General features: G+C 41.3%; 1 protein-coding gene across 3 annotated transcripts in view; it reads right to left on the bottom strand.

The window, feature by feature from the left end:
- The window catches only part of DDC (dopa decarboxylase), a 102,551-nt gene that overhangs the window by 21,873 nt on the left and 59,948 nt on the right, over nt 1-20,730 (bottom strand). For all 3 annotated transcript variants that reach the window (XM_017518735.2, XM_017518734.2, XM_017518736.2), the window contains exons 8-9: nt 17,553-17,647; nt 13,529-13,596 (exon numbers count right to left, since the gene is read on the bottom strand). In XM_017518735.2, the coding sequence (XP_017374224.1) occupies nt 13,529-13,596; nt 17,553-17,647 (163 nt within the window). The remainder of the gene's footprint in view (nt 1-13,528; nt 13,597-17,552; nt 17,648-20,730) is intronic.

Consider the following 20,730-nt stretch of genomic DNA (forward strand, 5'->3'; position numbering starts at 1 on the left):
CAAATCCCTAAGCAATCTACATTATTTCACACAGTGCTAAACATACCATAACATAAACTTAAGACATATTATCATAAATGTTATAATTCTATGCATATTTCTATAATTTGCTTTTTTTATCCAAAAATAGGCCTATGAGTTTCACATTCACTCATGCACAGAGCTCTTGCTGAGTCATTTGCATGACCTCATGGGAGTTTAGTGCATGCACATATTCCAATCCATTCATTCTATTATTTCCCATTTATTGATAGACAAACTACACTGCTGCGAACACAGGACCAGCCTTGTGCATACCCCCTGGAGCCCCTAGTGGCATCGCCCATCGGCCATATGTCTGCCAATGGAATAGCACAAGGTGAGCCACGTTAAGGCTAGAGGAAAACATCTACAGCCCTACTCAATGGCACCAAATCAGTCTCCACAATGAGAGAGCTCCTCTTCTTCCACATTCCGGCCAACGTTTAGTATGAAGAGAGTATTGTCAACAACCTGTAGTATTTCACTGGGATTTACATTTACATTTCTGATGACTAAGAGGGGTGAGTAACTTCACATTTATTAAGCAGATCGGTTTCCTCCTTGGTAAATAATTTTTTATTCATTTTTCTATTAGATTCCTTATCTTCGTCGTATTGAACTGCAACAATTCTGTAAATATGGGGAGCCTTCCCTGGAATGTGTATGGCCTGTTTCTGGCTCTCTCAGCCTTCTAATCTGCTCTACCTGTCTGTGCCCGCACTGAGCTACACGAGCTCAGTCGTGGTCGCTTCACACACACATTGATATTTGAGGAGGCAACTTTCTCACTACGTTTTTTTCCCAATTATATTGGCCATTCTTGCCCCACATAAATATTATGCCAGCCAGGATATTTATTAGAATTATGCTGATGTCTAATATTGAGTCTTCCTCTTTATGAATGTATCAGTCCACTTAGTTATGGCTGCTTTAACGACTTCCAAAAAATTGTAGACTTTTCTCCATATAAATCTGAACAGGTTTTGATATGTTTGTTCACAGTAATCTTATATATTTTCTTGCTATTATAAAGAGTATTCCTCTTGTAAATATTAGACTTACTGTTTAATGTAGATGAAAAAAATGCAAGCTTAAAAATGTTAGTGTGTCTAGACATCTTGCTGGGTTCTTTTATTCATAATACTTTGAGGATTCTCTTTTTATTGTGATTACATCATCCGACAATAATGAGAGTTTTATGTCTTCTATTTTGGTCCTTACACATTTACTTCTTTATCTTTTTTTTACTACAGAGGTTAGGAAAATCCAATGTTGAACAGAAGTGGAGATTATTTTTTCCTGATTTTAAGGGGAGTGCTTCTAATATTTCACCGTTTAGTATAGGTTCCTTATGATTTTGGTAGTTAAGTTTTATCAGATTAAGAAAGTTCTCTACTGTTCCTATTTACTAACACGTTTTGTCCTGAACTGTTGTTGACTTTTATCTAATGCTTTTTCTGCATCTAATGTGATAATTTTTTTCTCCTTCACTGCTAACATGGTGAATGGCATTTTAAAATCTTCTAATATTAAAACATCCTGGCATATCCAGATTAAACACAGTTTGGTCATGGCATCCTATATTTTTTGAAATATCATTGGATTTTATTTGTGAATGTTTGACTTAGAATTTTGACATTTAGGTTTGTGAGACTGTTTTATAGTTTTGCTGTCTCAGCTTCTCATCTGGTTTTAGAATCCAATTTAGACTGGCTCCATGGTATAAGAGGCAGTGTGGCCTCTTTTGCTGTTCTCTGGGAATTATAAGTTTCTGCAGTTTAGAATACTCACTGTTTAAGAATTTGGGTAATTCTGTTGTATGAAAATTTAACTATTGACACATTGCATTAGCGATAAGATTTTTCAGGTTTTCCATTTACTCTTGAGTTAGTTTTGGCATCATGTTTTGTTGCAGTTATTGTATATATGTGTTTATAGGCAATTCTTGGCATGTTCTTATTCATAATGCCCCCTTACTATTTTGGGAACTCTCTGAAGTATCTGTAACTATGCCTCTTTTATTTCCTACTACAGATTATCTGGGTCTTCTCTTTATTTTACTTTTTTGAGACAGAGTCTCTCTCTGTTGCCAGGCTGGAGTGCAGTGGCGCAATCTCGGCTCGCTGCAATCTCCGCCTCCTGGGTTCAAGAAATTCTCTGCCTCAGGCTTCCAAAGTGCTGGGACTACAGGCACGCACCACCATGCCCAGCTAATTTTTTCATTTTCAGTAGAGACGGGGTTTCACCGTGTTAGCCAGGATGGTCTCAATCTCCTGACCTCAAGATCCACCTGCCTCAGCCTCCCAAAGTGCTGGGGTTACAGGTGTGAGCCACCATGCCCGGCCTCTCCTCTTTATTTTTGACCCATCTTTCCAGAGGTTGTTTATGTATTTAGGCGGGCCAACTAACATCATCTGGCTTTGTCGATCCTCTCTGCTGGGTCTTTTTTGTGTATTTTGTTACATTTCCTAACTCTTACTGTTTTCTTCCTTTTACTTTGTGAAGGTTTCTTTTGTTGCTGCTTTCTAGCTTAATTTTGATACTTAGCTTATGATTTTCTGGCTTTCCTCTTTCCAACTGAATTCTATTTTGTAGGTGCTGCATTAGCTGTGTGTCTTTTTGTTGCATCTTTCTTTCTATTCAGTTCTCAGTATTTGCAGTTCCCCATTATACTTTATTCATTGGCCCAGGCTTCCAGTGGGCCTGTGGTAGTCTCCTCTTCAATATTTAGGTGCTAAATTTGCATTTCCTGGTAAGATTTAATGGATATTATAAAGAGGAAGAATTTCATGGAAACAGGTGTGTATGCATACTTGAGGACATACATGGTCGTGCGTGCGCACACACACACACACACACAGAGAAACATGCTTTTGTGGCACCAAAGTCACCTCACATGGTGACCGCACCTGCATGGGCCTCTTGGTGAGGAAAGCCTCTCTCTGTAACCAGACACATTCCTAGGAGATCAGGAAAAGGACCCCTGTGTTGGGTTAAAATCCTGGCTTCTTAAGTTTCCTTTTTTAAAAAAATCTACAACACTACATACTGCTCACTGAATGAGCACTCACATTACCTCCTGGTGCCAATAATATCTATAAAACATTCAAGATACTAAAGGGTTCCCGGACCTAAGTGCAAAGAAGCCAGAAAGATAAGTAGAAAACTATCCACTAAGACTTTTGAAACAAGTTCTAGAATCAAGTCTTAATGATTACTAGAATGATTAAAACCGTTTTAAAGAAATAGAATTCTTAAAAACCTCCCAATGTAACAGACATGTACAAACACTATAAAATAATTTGTGGCAAAATGTAACTTTTTTTGGAGAAAGACAGGCCATCTTTTAAATGTGGATAATAACATTTGGTGTGTATGGAATTTGAGTCTTTCTTTGGAGATCTGACATTAAAGAGCAAATAAGCTCTGGACAGAATGACACACATTTACATATAAAAGATTCAAAATACCAAATGAACAATAAAAAGCTTATGAACAGAATAATGAATTCATTATGAAATGTATTTACTAGGCTTATAATGATTGCCAGTTTTAGAAACTTCAATTATTTTGTCCATTTCAATATTTAAAGAGTACAACCAAAGTGTTTATGTTAAATTATGGACTAACCATTAGTGCAATTTCATTAAGCAAAAGAGAAACACTTCTAATTTTAAGGAATATAAAAAAAAAACAGTGAAAGCGATTTAAAAAATCCATTTATGCGTTGTTTATTGAATTAGTGAAATTTTAAAAGACACTAAAAATTCACCACTTAGAATTTTTTTGCTTAAACTCTTAGGAATCTAGAGGAATATCTGTCCTTTTGTGAATTCTGGCTCTTACAAGTGTCATTATCTGTATTCTATTGTGTTAAGGCAGATCACTTTACTGCATCATCTCTTAGACTGTCAAAATATTTATTTTTATTTCCTGATAACTGAACAGTGCAAAAAAGCCTCTGGGTGGCTTCTCAGCCCTCACTCTCCCCACTCCCTGTTGCCATATTAAAAGGCACCATTCGCTAATAGGCAGGGGAAGCCAACCTTAACCAAGCATGATTAGTGGCTCCTATCTCTTAGGTGAGATAATAATATTGCCCAAAAAAAGCTCATGAACAGAGTAATGAATTCATTATGTAGTGTATTTGCCATACTTGTAATGATTATCAGTTTAATGCAGCGCTGTCTAGAGGAGGGGTTGCTGCTGTCCACCTACTTGGCTTTTGCTCTGAGGATGTACATCCTGGGCTAAAATTCAAGACTACTTCCAGTGTTGACAGTGAAAACTGAGTCAATAACAGCTTAACAAAAGCAACCCTGATTCTGGCTCATTTACACCAAAAAAAACAGCTCTCATTCTCCAGCTTCTATATCCCTAAGAAATGATTCCGATGTGTTCTATGTGTATCTTTTTGCTCGTATGTGTGTTTGTAACATGTAAATTGCTTGCATGCATGCACTCTTGGTTTGCATACTGTCAGATACAGCACAAGCCACTGTGTCAGCAAGGCAGTGTGAAGACTGTCCACTGTGGAATGAAAAAAATAAAATTCTTTGGTGGTAAGAAAAATGGGGAAGTGGGTGTTCGGGTATAGTGAGATCAGATGAAACTGTAAGTTTCATAGGAATCAAATAAACAAATCATTAAGATTATGGAGTTTAAAATAACCTGACCTGGTTTAAATCCTTAGATATGGGGCTTATGGCTTTAACTAGTGATTTCTTATGAGCACTGCTATGGATCAAATTATGTCCCCCTTCCTCCACATTCATATGTTGAAATTTCAACTCCCAGGACCTCACAATGTGACTGACTGTATTTAAAGATAAGGCCTTTAAGAGGTGATTTAGTTAAAATGAGGTCAGATGGTGGGGACTTTGAAAGGAAAATAAAAGCTTGGGACCCCAATTCACTCTGCCAAAAAGAAAAATTAAGCTCAAAGCTGAGTCACACAAGGAGCTGCCTTTCCTTTTGTTCCTAAGTAGAGAGCTAGAGAAAAAAGGTACAATATCTCCACAGGTAGCTACTCTAAGTTCACCTGATCTTGTTGTGAAGCGGCATTTTACTGAGTGGGAGATGGAAACATAATTGACGACTCCCCTGCCTGCTCCTTCCTCTCGCGACACGTGGATTACCACACCCTCTGTCCCCTCCAGGCTACTTTTAACACTCTAAAGTAGAGAAAAGGACATTTTTGAAAACAGGCAAGTGAAAAATTTTAAATGTATAAGATCTGCCTCTGTCTGGGACTGTTATGTCTATTTGTTCATATGTAACATGTGGAAATAATATTTCACCTCCAATTATATGAAAGAGCTCTAATTAACTGGCTTAAACAAAAGGTTTTTATCAGACTAATAGAAACTAGCTCAGAGGCTTTTCTGTTCACACAGCTTTAGTAATCTTTGGTAAGATTAATTTGGTAAATTTAGTCTCAAAACTCTCTCCAGTAATTTAAAAACATAAAATCATATTATATTAAATTAAGTAATCCTTGATTTTTCACTGAGAATTAGAGTTAGTAGTATATAGTAAGATGTATTTTTGGCGAAGTTTATAAAATACATGAGAATGTGTTTTTTGCTTAGGAAAACATAATTTTTCTAGTTTAGAGACTTTCTGCTGGTGTCGGGATAAAAACCACTGTTTCTATCCAACCATTTTATTGTAAACTGATAATGTGTATTGATATATCATGGCTAGAGTTCTGAAATAAAAGCTACAGGATCTTTAGTTGCATGACTTTACCTGTGCTTAGGTGTGTTTATGGAACCATATGTGTGTTTCGTTATGTGTTGTGGTCACAAGGTACCAAATTGGCTTAAAAATAAAGAAGTACTCGGGCCGGGCGCGGTGGCTCACGCCTGTCATCCCAGCACTTTGGGAGGCTGAGGCGTGCAGATCACTAGGTCAAAAGATCGAGACCATCCTGGCCAACATGGTGAAACCCCATCTCTACTAAAAAAATGCAAAAATTAGCTGGGCGTGGTGGCCTGCGCCTATGGTCCCAGCTACTCGGGAGGCTGAGGCAGGAGAATAGCTTGAACCCAGGAGGTGGAGATTACTGTGAGCTGAGATTGCGCCACTACACTCCAGCCTGGCGCCTGGTGACAGAGTAAGACTGTCTCAAATAAATAAATAAATAAATAAATATAGGAGTACTCATAAATTTAGTAAATAATCCAAACGCTTTTCGAGTTCACATGACTTGAGTTAATCTTTAATAAACAAGCTAGCTTTAAAATTATTGGCAAAATACAATTAGAAAGTCGTAAGAACTGTCAACACATATTATTGTTTAGATTTATTCATTAAGTAGTTTTATATTTATCTTTGCTAAATGTTTTCAGGTGTCAATATTTGGAATGAGGGCTATGAAGCCATAAACGCCCAAAAGAGAATTATCTTTGTGCAATTTTTGGTAAGTAAGGAATTTAATATTGCTGGTTTAGTAGCAAATGGTTAATCCTGAATTATTTGGCAAAGAGTAAAAACAAACACATTTATTTAACCTAAAGCTTTTTACATAGGTAAACAACTGAAATTTGCAGGCTATAACATTGGTTAACAGGGAAATAACTTTAAATGATGACTATCAGTTTTCATAAGCAATCTATTAAAAATTAATCAGATTAATTAATAAATGAATCTAATTAATCTTTAATTAGATTAATTATAAATATGTCAATATTTTTACAAATAATTTAGAACTTGACACATAATTTAAAAATGACATAAAATTTAGAATCTAAAGTTGCATTAAACTAAATAATAGATATTACTTAAATGTCTGGAACATTTCCAATTTTAAAAAATTATAGGAAAATGTTTTTCTAAAAATAATGTGTTCTTATTAAAGAAAATCATTTTTGTCTCATTCAAAGATTATTTAAAGGTCATTTCTAAAACAAGGTAACAGGAACCAGTCAATACAAGAGATGCAAAAAATGTTACAAATATTAAATGGTATTTTAATATTTGTAAGATATATATATATATATATAAAATGGTGAGAAAGATTAAAAGAAAAGTAATTTCACATGACAAAAAATGTTGCATGATAAATTTTTTGTCCTAAAATAGAATGACTGGTTATTTAAAAAAGAGGATGTCTGGGATAAAAGTCCAAGCATTCAGCAAGTGGTTTGTGTAAGTCATAATAAAGTTTATAAAAAGAGAATTTATGAAAAAATGTTTATGTGATCAAGTTGGCTATAATTAAAAGAAAATGATTTATAATAGTCTTTCTAGAAATTGGGCTTTGATATTAAAAATACACTCATAAACTAAAAAGTTGGTTAGAACAATAAAATTTCCTTAAAGTACTAATTTAGTCTTAATAAAAATTACAGGACATTTTAATTTTCATAAACCATAAGTTCAACTTTAATTTCATCTCACTGTTTTCAGCTTTCTCTCCCCTTCAGGGCGTGAGATAGTAACTCTTTCAACTTTTTATCAGCTCCTTTAATTTTTTCCCCTCTGATTCTGACTGATGTTGCAGCCTGTTTTAAAATATATATATATTTATTTTAAAGGTCTAAAGTGAATAGTTGTTTTTGTTTGTTTGTTTTTGAAATGAAGTCTTGCTCTGTCACCCAGGCTGGAGTCCAGTGGCACCATCTCAGTTTACTGCAGCCTCTGCCTCCGGGGTTCCAGCGATTCTTGTGCCTCAGCCTCCAGAGGGCTGGGATTACAGACACACATCACCACACCCAGTTAATTTTTGTATTTGTAGTGGAGATGGGGTTTCACCATGTTGGCCAGGCTGGATCCTAACCTCAAGGGATCCTCTGGACTTGGCCTCCCAAAGTGCTGGGATTACTGGCATGAGCCACCACACTCAGTCTAAAGCAAATGTTTTCTTCCTATATTATTCTCTAAGTTCTGTGAAATAGAAAACTTTCGCTTATGACCAGGATACACTCTTCCTATGTCTAACTAATCAAACTCCTAAAAAACTGAGATTTTAAAAATTAAGGTTATTACATCCATATAACTTTCTGTATTGCTTCTAAAGTCCTTGTACTGTTAAGTTACAGGACTTTGACTCCTGGTTCTAAAACAGACACCAAGTCCAGTTAAATCTTAAACACTGACAGCCATTAAAAGCCTCATCTTCAGACCCAGGAGAAGATGACAATCAAAATAAACTGTGTTCATGAGACACAGGGCCAGAAATTAAAACTATTCAACCCCTCTAGGCTCAGGGACTATTGCAGAAGAAGTGGACACATAAGATTGGAAAAGCTGATTTTGAGAGATAAAATTAATTGTTTCTCTATAAATTAAACACTGATATCAAAGGAACACTGATACAAGACCAGCATCTGTGTCCCTATGCCAGATTAACAAGGCTTTCTTGGGACATTAACCCATTTTTCAATTACAAAATTATAAAAGTTCATAAAAAGATGTATGGGCCAGGCACAGTGGCACATGCCTGTCATCCCAGCACTTTGGGAGGTTGAGGTGGGTCGATCACCTGAGGTCAAGAGTTCGAGACCTGACCAATACTGTGAAACTTTGTCTGCAGTAAAAATACAAAAATTAGCCAGGTATGGTGGTGCACACCTGTAATCCCATCTACTCAGGAGACTGAAGCAGGAGAATCACCTGAACCTGGGAGGCAGAGGCGGCAAGATCAGGCTCCTACACTCCAGCCTGGGCAACACAGTAAGACTCTGACTCAAAAAAAAAAAACAAAAACAAAAACAAAAACAAAAAACAGATTTATGGAAATTATGCATTTTGATCAAGATAATTAAAATTTAATGTATTTATTTATAAAATTTGAGAGACAGATTTAATTGGCCTGATACTGTCTTTATCAGGGCTTATTGTTTAGAAAATAAGTCTCTTAAAGAATAAAGGTGTTTCCCTTTTTTGTGAAATCTTTGAGTTATCACTTTGGCTAAATGAATGACTTATTTTTCAGTGACCTGTGTTTGATCCTGTTTTGTCATTGGTTATTTTAGCAAGGCTTTGACTGGAATGACATATTCAGATTGCCTTGAGAAAATAAGGGTGACCTACAGAGCTAATAAAAGCCTCTTGGACAAACTGGCCCCATACCCTGTCCTTCAAAGGGTCCTGAACTGTGCTAAGTAAAAAATGTCACTTTCTAAAAGGGCGAGGAAACTCAAGTTTTATGGGACCTTGAAATGAGAAGAATTCAACCAGTTCACATAGGTATCTATAGGCACCGATAAATCCTTGGCTGGGATTGAGGCTTTTGAAAGCTCTAAATCTTAGATTCTTTATGAAAGGGTTCCAACAGAACCAATTTAAAAAAAAAGAGAGACAGAGAGAGAGAGGGAGAGAGAGAGGGTGCAAACCTATTTAGCAAATGATTACTCTTGCTGCACTTTATCCAAATAATCAAGCCAATCATAATAGGACTAAAATTTATTTTACAAATAAATTGGCCCTATTATAATTTTCTATTTAATAAAATTGGGAAACTGGAGAGAAAAAAATTATGTTTCAAAATAAACCATAGTACACCTGTAATTAGATTCTAGCCTTGCCTAACGTTTGTCAATTTTCATTATTTTCTACAATTTGGACTGAATTCTAAAATTTTTCCTGGCTACAATTCTCCAAAATAATGTTCTCAGGTTTTTTTTTTTCTTTCTTTTCGTTTTTAATCGTGATTTGAAATCACTAAAAATTAAGCTGTACTTTTCTTAAAGTCATGTGAACTGAAACTAGACAATATCAATTTTGGAAGAAAACAACCGGAATCTATTCATATAAGTAAACCACTTCCATACCTGCCTACTGATGTACAGACTTCCGAGTAACCTGGCCTATATCAGTTTTTCAGGATTGTTCTTTCTTTATGTTTGATGGGTTTTTTTCCCCTCTCTCTTCCTCCACCTATATTTTTTCCTTCATGGGTCGTGAGACTTTACAACCTGCTAAAAATGAGCTTTCCTAACAAGTTGGTACCTATCTGTCTAGAAATAAACTGTCTTAGCCACAAAAGACCAGATGAAACCCAAGACCAGGGACTCATTTTCTTCTAAAATGCATTCTCTGAAAGACTTTTTTTAAAAAGAAGAGGGCGAGAAATGTGAAAGGAAAATAAAAACTTGGTACTTCAATTTACTATGCCAAAGGAAAAAAATTAAGCTGAATGCTTTCATGCAAGAAGATGCCTTTCCTTTTTTTCCTAAGCAGAAAGCTACATAAAAAGTTAAATAACTCTACAGGTAGCTACTCTACGTTCACCTTATATAATATAAAGAGCTGATTTACCGAGCATGAAGACAAATACATCATTAACTATTCCCCTACCTGATCCTTTTCTCTCACATGACGTGGATTCAGTAATGTGACCATACCCTCCATTTTTCCCCTCCAGCCTGCCTTCCCCTTTATGTACCGATGGCCTCAAAATCATCTTTGGAGAAAGGCACAGACCACACCGTTTCTGTGATTCCTTGTTTATTCTTCCAGGAATGTCCTTAAGCTTAGCAAAATAAACATCTGAACTGATTGAGACCCGTCTCAGATACTTTTTGGTTAACAGGCCTAGGGTCCTCATAAGAGGAGGAAATTTGGACGTAGATAAACAGAAGGAAGACCATGTGAGGACAGGGAGAAGAGGACCATCTGTAAGCCCGGGAGAGGCCTCAGAAGAAACCAGCCTGCTGATGGCTTTATCTCGGACGTCTGGTCTCTAGGACTGAGAGGGAAACCATCTGTTGTTTAAGCCGCCCGTCGAGGTACTTGGTTAAGCCAGCCCTAGCCAACTAATTAACACAAGCACAGGGCCCCCACACAGTAAAGATCAGCAGTTTCTGTGTTAAAACACAAATCCTTCAAAATCAGATTTCACTCCTCAACATTTGTGCCATTTGTACGGTGTCATGGAACAGAGCCTTGGGTATGGGAGAGATCTGATTTTCCCAGGTACACGAAATCTCACCAAATTCTTTGACTCTCGTTCTGTCGAGAATGCACCAGCTCAGGAGAGAAAGAGCACATTCTCTATTATAATTTAAAAACGTATTTTGTAGCCTGTCAAGCCCGTAGGAAGATAAGAGGCTCCACAAGTATTGCAACCACCCTGCCCACCCCTGCCACCCACCCCAGAGGATGAGAACTAACCCCATCACCCTTCTCTTGTGGCAGACTTCCAGCCACTGCAGGCCTCTCTTGTGTCTTAGGGCTTACGTTTAATTCCTTCTACAGGCTAATCACCCTCTGTCCTCTCTCCCTTCACCAAATGTCTTCCCTGTGTGTCCTGTGTCTCTTCCCTACGTCACCTCCACTTTGTCAAATTTCCCCTCACAGGCTGGTGGCTGAACTGAACTCCGAGGGCCGGGGAGGAACTGTACAAGACAGACGAGCGCACAGCCACCAGCTGGCCAGCATCCTCTCTGCAGCGCCTGCGGCAGCCTCAGAGCATCAACTCGGCGGCAGGCACTCCGTGGCCGGAAAGGCTTGACTCCTTCTCACCAGGGCGCTGACTTAGCAGGTTTTCTCTCAGCCTTAACAAAGGCACTGGTTGTCTGGACCCGAGAGCAGGACGCCCCATTCATTACACTTCTTATCTTGTGTCAATATTTGCCTCCACGATCAGGGACCCAAAATGTTTCTGATCTGACCGCTTCACCTTCCTCATCTGTAAAAAGAGCGTGGCAATGTCTGTGTCCCCCATCATGGGGCTGTCGTGGGGATCTGGAGAGCTATGAGAGGTTAAGGACTTAGAAAGGAGGCTGGACCTATCTGCAGTCACTAACAGTCTTGCTGATATCATTGTTTTATCCAGGCACTGGGGACGGCCTCGGTGTGCACCAGAACCCCTCTTCAGGACAGCCCCATCAGCCCTCGCCCTGCTCCAGGGTGGTTCTAGGGTTGCCTTTGTGGAAGGAATATGAGGACACCTGCCCCTTGCAAAATAAAAGCATCCAGGGAGAGCCACTTGTTCCCGCCAGAGCCAGCGGACTCTCTGCCTGGTCCCTCTGAACTCCAGCTCCCTTAGAGAATTTTCCCCACTGACCAAACAACCTCAACAGAGTGGATTTGCATTTCAATCAAAATTACACCTTGAATAAAGGGACCTGTGGCACACAGTGCAAAATGTTCTCACTGTGTTCCACCTTGGGTGAAACAGAAAAACACAACCACTGGAAAACAAAAGAATACTCACATTCATAGCAGCCATGGCTTTCATCAATACTTATTAGTATTTCAGACAAAATGAAGTCTGAAATGCCCACATATCAACTGGTTTTAAAATTATATAGCAGAAGTTTGGGTAAAAAGACAGACAAAAAAACATTCATTTGAATACAAGTAAATAACTAGAAATATGGTTTGCCTCTAAAAAAAAAAAAAAAAAAAACAGTGAATGGATATTTTGGTAAACTGGGAGAGCTGACATTGGTTGTTTTGTATAAAAGCTGTTTTCCTCATGCTCAGGAAGAAGGAGAAAAATCATTCATTTAATTACATACTGGACAATTTTGCAAAGCCTTCTGAACATTTGAAAAATTTTTCAATTTTGCATACTGTACAAAATTCATGCAAATCTTCCTGGCCTTATGATCAGTTAATCAACTTCTCACTTTAAAAATTAGAGAAACTAGTTTCTAGTATCCCCGTACCACTGCCCATCATCATTATTTTGTTAAATATTATGTAGGTGGTATAATATTACCCACTTTAATGCTTCAGTTCTTTTTCTTATTCTAAATATCACCAAGATATTATTGTCCTGTTATTAAGAATTTCCAGGGAAATTCTTAGGAAACATGGTTTTTATTTTTCCTTAGCAAATACTTTTTTTTTTAGACAGAGTCTTGCTTTGCCACCCAGGCTGGAGTGCAGTGGCACGATCTTAGTTCACTGCAACCTCCGCCTGTCAGGTTCAAGCGATTCTCTTGCCTCAACCTCCTGAGTAGCTGGGATTACAGGCATGCACCATGCTCTGCTAGTTCTTTGTATTTTGAGTAGACCCAGGGTTTCACCATGTCGGCCAGGCTGGTCTCAAACTCCTGACCTCAGGTTATCCACCCGCCTCAGCCTCCCAAAGTGCTGGGATTACAGGCGTGAGCCACCAACCGTGTCTGGCCTTAGAAAATACTTTTAAGCATTTGGACTCAGATTGCTTAAATTTAGCATTCAACTAAGACTAGGTATGAATCTAAGAATGAAAACAGAAGCCACTGAATTAGAAGTGTGGACTGAAACTGCATTGCATTTGTTTTCTGTTAATGCCGGGTACATCAAATTACAGATTGTCTTTTTTAACCTTCTCATTTCTTATGCCAGTATGTTGCAATGATATTTCCTAGATAAAAGTTTCCAGCGAGGTGAAGATTTAGCAAGAATTCCATCAAGGGTTCAGAAATAGCAGCAAGCAGTGAGCTAAGTGACTACTGCCCCCCTTTGGCTCTGGCATCTTCCCTGCCAGCTTCTTTCAAATGCACCATCACCTCGGAAGAGCACTGGGGACAGGTAACTGATGTCCGTGAGAAGGGAAACTTACCACATGGCAGAGCAGTCAAAATTCACCAACAGCCATTTGTGGGGATTAAAGTTGAATGAATCTGCAAACTGCCAAAGAACACGAATAAGAAAAAGAAAACATTTTCCTTATAAATGTTTAATTATAAAGAAGACCCCATACATGATGATAAAAGTTTATGGCACAACTAATCCACAGTGGTAGAGGCCAGGTAGGGCTGCCCAGGGGAGTGGCACTAACTTGCAGCAGGCAGGAGAGTCTTCTGGAGTGCTGGAATGTTCTCTTGATCTGGGAGGTGAGTACATGGGAATATATGTATTGAGAGCTGATTTGTATGTTTTGCTAAATCTAGATTATACCCCAATAAAATGGAACAAAAATTTTAAAGTTTAAGTTTATATTCCCAAATGAAAAGCACTTTTAAATTTACATCGTCTAATGTGACACAAAATATATCCTTATTATGTTTTAAACTACTGGAATACTTGGAAAAATCGGAATTTTCCTTCACAAATACAATGTACAGGAATTGTGTTGATTTGGCCTGTGAAATACTTTATGCTTGAAGTTCCTTCCGCTTGCGGAGCTAGCAAAGTTCTCAGACTAGAGGTGTCATGATAAACAGTGGGAAAGTGAAAATTTCTTAACTAATCTACAATAGGTAGGGATAAACCCAGTTTTCATTTCATTGATGGGTTCTTTTGGCAGCATTGCCATAACGTATCAACAGTTCTCCCCATTTACATACGTGATATTTCTATCTCTCTGTCTTTTCTTTCTTTCTTTTTTTTTTTTTAAGAGACAGGGTCTCACTTTGTCACCCAGGCGGGAGTGCAGTGGCACAAACACAGCTCACTGTAGCCTCAACCTCCCAAGCTCAAGCGATCCTTCTGCCTCAGCTTCCTAAGTAGCTGGGACTACAGGCATGTGTCCCCACACACAGCTAATTATTTAAATTTTGTTTATAGAGACAGGTGTCTCATTACATTGCCCAAGCTGATTTCCAATTTCTGGGCTTAAGCCATCCTCTTGCCTTGGCCTCCCAAGGTGCTGGGATTACAGGTGTGAGCCACTGCACCCGACAATCTCCCTCCTTTTTAAAGACAATATTCAAGTTACTTGTATTCCGAACGGCTACAGACTCCCAGGAAGATCCTGGGTGACAACCACGAACACCCGGCTCTGGCTGTGTGCATCAGTGTTAGGGCTACCCTATTTTCAAGGAGAAAATGAGACTTCACCCACCAAGAGTGACAGAGGAGGACACTGCGTTTTCGCTGGGTTGTCATAAATGGTGCTTTCTTACATTTTTCAGATGCATGTCCTGGTCGATCACCTGACTGGTGAACAGGGACAGGGACCACCTTAATGGCCATGGGGCTAGATTGATAATTGATACCGAAATAAAGGCGGCTGCCACAGTGAGGCCTCAGTCTGGCTGGCTCTCCTACTGGAAAACTTCTGTCTTCCTAAGGCCCTAGGGCACCTCCTGTCTACTTGGTTCCAGCATTGTGTGCCAAGGAGGCAGCAGAGGCTTGGGGGGCCTGGTGGGGGCATCCTGGGAGACATTTGGTTAGTGGGTGACAACCGTCCACATCAACCAGCTCTGGAGACCCAGGTTCATTTCCTTCCAGGTTTCAATAAAAGTAATTTTGAGAAAGGGACAGGAAATTACAGCAAGTTTCATTTGTTGATAAAAAGAGACAAAAGGTGAAAGAGGAGCTCTGTTTGCTAGGAGTTTTACGAGTTCCCTCCTATGGGGCTGATCTGTTTAAACTTCTCTCATTACCCAACAGTGATATTTTCCTCCTGCCGACTGACCGACCGACCGAGAAAAAGGCTCTTATCTCCAAGGGCAGGGCCACAACAGGATATTGCAGCCTCCTTATCTGCCCCACTGAGATGCACAGTCCTCAGCTGGGCACAGAAAGAGAGTCGGGAGCAATAATTCAGGAAAAAGGCAATGACTCATTGTACCGCATGAAATCCTGTCTGCTGCTGATAGGATCTGGCTGGAATGCCCAGTGCTGTGGTGGTTGGACAATTAGGCACCCTTCTATGAAAGATGAAACCTCAAGTTGTCAGTTCATAGGGAAAAGAACAGCAGTGGTAGGAAAAGATCACGAACCCTAAACCTGACATCCAGAGTTAGAAAGGAGCATCAAGCTCAGGCCAGCCTTGGGGAGGGCACATACATCCCAGAGGATTGCTTAGCCCTTCCTCCCTTGAAACTGTCCCAGGACAGACATTTCAAGTGATGGAGATTATCTCCATAATACTATGTATTTATACAATACAGAGATTTATTCTCCATTTCCAGCATCAAACACCCACCAAACTAGCTACCGGCAATGAACTGTATTAGCTGGGTACTGGCATCACATTATGAGAACTTCTCACATACTAAGAATTTCAGGAGGACAGGCTGTGTGACTGGGGAAGGCTCTCGCCCCTGTTCTAAGGAAGGGGGATTTCCATTAATCACTAGAATTGGTTCAAACATAATGGCTAAAACAAACCTCAATAGCAAGAAATCAGATGTCAGCTCCTCATGAAAGGAGAGGTCAGTAACGAATATTTTATAGGCCTTCGTAAGCTCCCTTTTACTTTTTTCTCCCCAATACTTTTATAGGCCTTTGGAAGCTCCCTTTACCCCCAAGGATCCATCATCCAAGTCCTAGGTCGTATTATGTACTCAACAAGTAATTATTGAATGAAGAGGTGAATAAATGTGATGGAGATATAAACCAGAATTCATTAGTAGTAAGAGGATTATTCTTTCCAAAGATGGGGCCATTTGTATTCTATACCTCTAATGCCCACTTTTGTGAAATTACAGCACTGTGAGAATTCCAAGTCATAATTAGAATATTGAATAGCAAGCCCGACATGCAAGCAGAGGAAGGTGTCAAGGGAAAGTTTTTCTAAGACACGGTGGAAAATAACAAAAGCACCTAATGCATGTTCAGTACTTACTGTGTGCCAGGCACCGTATTTAATTCCTTAAAACATGATTAACTCACCTACTCCTTACAGCGATCCCACACAGGATGCATTACTATGAAATCTCTTTTATGGGGCATAGGAAGGATATCTAACTCTCCCAAGGGTACACAGCTAGTCCTAAGGATAAATCTGGGATTCAAACCAAGGAGTCTAATGCCAAAGACTATGCCCTTCATCCCGCACCACACATGGGTGGGGTCTTACGACACCTCCTGCCTCTTGGCGGAAAGCATTTCTTTTTTGGCCAGTGCCACAGCTCCCCTGCTTTGCTACCTCCTTCTCTTGGACACGCTGCCAAAGACTGCCTCTTGGGACCCTCCATGGCATTCAAAGCTGAGTCCTTGGGGAGGAGAGACTTCCTACCCTATGAGACACTACCAGCAAGGAAATCCTGCCTGAGTCTGAACACACCGCTTATATCAACACGGCTATTTCTTTCTTTTTAGTCTGTACATTTTACATTCGGTTGCTTTTTGGAGAAGCAGAGCCTTGGTCAATAATTTTTACTGCTGCTTCTCAAAAGAAGCAGGCGTTTCACTTAGCATTAAAGACCATGTTTACAATTTCCAGATGAGTGCCTAGGGGCATTTAAATGTATTGGTAGCTGCTCGTTCGATATTGGTTAAAGAGAATATTATGTTTAGATGTATGAGCAGAACATGACTGTCATATTGAACCAGATTGTATGGAATTGCAGGTTGGTATTTCAAATTACTCTTTAAGCGCATTAAGATTTGATTTTGTTCCTAAATACTTTCCCTTAGCTTTATAAGCTAACATCTAACCTTTCTGTTTGGGACTTGCGTAAGTTGAAATGGAACTGTAAGTGTTGGGGGTATTTATTTCAGGAGGACAGGCTGTGTGACTGGGGAAGGCTCTCGCCTCTGTTCTAAGGAAGTGGGATTTCCATTAATCACTAGAACTGGTTCAAACATAACTGGCTAAAACAAACCGCAATAACGAGAAATCGGATGTCAGCGCCTCATGAAGGGAGGAGCACTGTGAAAACGACCTTAGGGAGAGCGAAGGGCGCACCTACCTCCACTCCATTCAGAAGGTGCCGGAACTCAGGGCAGATGAACGCGCTGCCTGCATAGGCCGCATCGATGTGCAGCCACACGTCTTCCTTGTTGCCTAAAGCCCAGAAACAACTTGTGAGTCCCCAGACAGATGCCTCACCGCGGAGCCTGCCAGCGGACCTCGGCCTGCCCAAGCACCCTTCTTGCTTGGAGCATGTCAACTCTACTTGCTAAACTGATGACTGGACCCCCAAAAGGCCCCCTCATTCGGGGGCTGTAAAGCTGAGGGCAGGGTGTGTGCTGCTGGCCCCAGACACACACCAGGGAACATGGAAGCAGCTGGGCCCCTTGGCTTTCTCTCCTGACCCTGGCGGCTGAGTGTAGCTCCAAGGGCCCATCGTGCGACAGCCCCGTGTTACTAACCTGCACGTCACCCCAGTGACACCACCCTTTCCATCCACCTGGAATTCCCTCCCCGGTTCCCTTTGCTAATCCATTCTCAAGTCCCCCCACAAACATTACCCGAGTGGGGGTCTGCACACGGTCCACGCTGACCTCCAACCTGCCCCACTCCGTCCCCTCCACGAGGTGAAGTTCTTTATTTTACACCATCTTAGATCATCCCCTGCTCCCTTCATGAACAGGGTTTCTGTTTCCCAACCATACATAGAGGCCTTGTGGACAGGGGCTGCCTCACTCAGGAGCGGGGAGAGCCACAGGTGAGCATGCTCCCTTGGTTTTGAGAGATCTGGGCTCAACTCCTGCTTCCAGCCACTCCCTAGCCAAGGGGCCCTATCTACTTCTCCAAACCTCTCTCTCCTCCCAGGAATGGAGATGGAAGCAGGACTCACAGGTCCAAGGGAGGAGCGAGGGAATATTTACATTGTGCCTGCCAGGACTGCAGCACTGAGCAGGGAAGAAATAAATGTGGCTTCCAGCATGGGTGCCTCTCAGCCCCAGGCACCCACCACAGTAAGAGTTGAAGGTGAAGGACCTTAGAGAGGGCACGAGCCACCCTCGCCTCTCTAAGGGTGGATGCCAGCATCAAGGCACCACGGAGTAGGTGTCAGGGTCAGCCCTGCATTGTAGGGATCCATGGATTCCTCGTTCACTCACCATCCATGGTGCAATGAGGCGTGCGTGAGGCTCTCAGGGCACTAATTAGTCACAGTGGGATAATCCCAATCAGGAGGGCTACACCATCATGACATTATCACCACTGGAAAGCCCCGCCTCCAATACCATCATCTTAGGTTAGGATTTCAGCAGATAGACTTTGGGGGGATGCAAACGTTCAGCCCACAGCAAGCTTTGAAATGTACACCTATCTTATGATGGGATCTGACGTTTTTCTCAACCTCACTGCCGATCTTAGCTACAGAGATGGATGTCCCATGATTACTGAGTGACTCCTCAGGGAGAAGCTCTGTACATCCTAAGGCCTTGTGTTCTTCCTGCCTCACAGCCACATCCATCTGGGGTTATGCAAGCGCCTGGGGAGACTGATTCTCAGGGAGGCGATGAGCCCCTGAGCCTTGGTTCAGGTCCACACTGCTCTGTGACCTTTGGCCTCCCATGCCCTGGCATGGATATCCAGGTCCTCAGGACACACTTGACCTTGATCCAACTGAGGGGTTTCATCCTGAAGATCAAACCGAGTCAAAGCTTTGAAATGCCTTAAGTCTTTTATCAGCAGTGGCTTTGTGGAGGACTGTGTTCCCTCTAAGTTTGCAGTTGGCCTAAAACTCCCGCGGAAGGGAACTTACAGGCCCCCAAGGGAAGTGGACTCTGGAGGGCTTCTCTGGTTTCCATGGGGAAGTATGGAGTTGTGGGGCTGCCTCTGCACTCTGCATCTCATATGCCATCCGCTGACAGCACACACTGTATGCACATCATGGCCCATCTAGGGACCAGGCAGACACAGAGATCCTGAGCCAGAGCTTGGGGTGTCACATGCACCAGGGGCACACCTAGCCCTGAGGCAAGGCTGCCTCAGCGGGGAGGGATGGGACAGCCGCACACCCCTCCAGCCTCCTCCTGCCAGTGACTATTTCCTTCTGAGACTTTCCGGGAATTCGAGGCAGGTGTGGCTGCCCCTCCAGCTGTGCGTCTTCCCCCAGTTATGCTGGCACCTCAGGATGCAGCTTTGGCTGCCTCTCCTGTGCTGTTCCCTTCCTCACTCCTAGAGATGGCCTCCCCAGCTCAGCCTGTACCCTCGTCCCCAGTTTCTCCACTTCCCTACTGGCACCTAACTGACTCCAGCCATCCGCCTTTTGTATCTCATCTTCTCAGTAAAACCTGCCAGACAACTGATCCATCCAAGCAGACCAATCTGAACAGCCTCGCTGGCAAATCATTTTAAATGCAGTAGAAAGAAAATGTCTCTCCTATGGCAGCAACTGGAAGAAAACCATCTTCGGATTTGTTTTCTTTGTCAACTAATGGTGGGTGAATAACTTAACTGAATTATGTTAGTAGATTATTCTAATCATACTATAGAATCAGGTCAGCTCAGGATCTCGGAACAGTCCCACTTGGAGTTGAAGAAGGCTAAATATCTGGTGACAGGTAAACGGCAGCAGGAGAGAGAAAGTAGGTAAAAACGTGCTTAGTTGCTAAGGTACCACAAACAGTAATATACCATCATCAATAAAAATGGAATTGTTGTCCAGGTGCAGTAGTTCACACCTGTAATTCCATCACTCTGGGAGGCCAAGGCAGGGAGATCACCTGAGGTCAGGAGTTTGAGACCAGCCTGCCAATGTGATGAAACCCCATCTCTAATAAAAATAGACAAATTACTTGGGCATGGTGATGTGTGTCTGTGATCCCAACTACTCGGGAGGCTGAGGCAGGAGAATCTCTTGACCCTGGGAGGCAGAGGTTGCAGTGAGCCAAGACTGTACCACCACATTCCGGCCTGGGTGACAGAGCGAGATTCCGTCTCAAAAATAAAAGAGAAAAAAAGAAATGGTCAAAACTGACCTCCCCTTTGCATTTTGGCAACGGATGAAAGAGTTTTGGCATTCACCCACATCAGCTCCTTCTGCACAACCCCAAAAGCAACCTCAGTGTTTCAAACCAAACAAATCATAAATCAAACTCTGTCCACAAGCTCCAGCCTCTGCAAAGAAGACGAGGCCCCAGGCCAGCAGGATGGCCTGAGCTGGGTCCATCCAGTGGACTGTGACTGGCAGG

The sequence above is a fragment of the Cebus imitator genome, unplaced genomic scaffold (assembly GCF_001604975.1).
Source record: "Cebus imitator isolate Cc_AM_T3 unplaced genomic scaffold, Cebus_imitator-1.0 Scaffold702, whole genome shotgun sequence".
Classification (NCBI taxonomy): Eukaryota; Metazoa; Chordata; class Mammalia; order Primates; family Cebidae; genus Cebus; species Cebus imitator.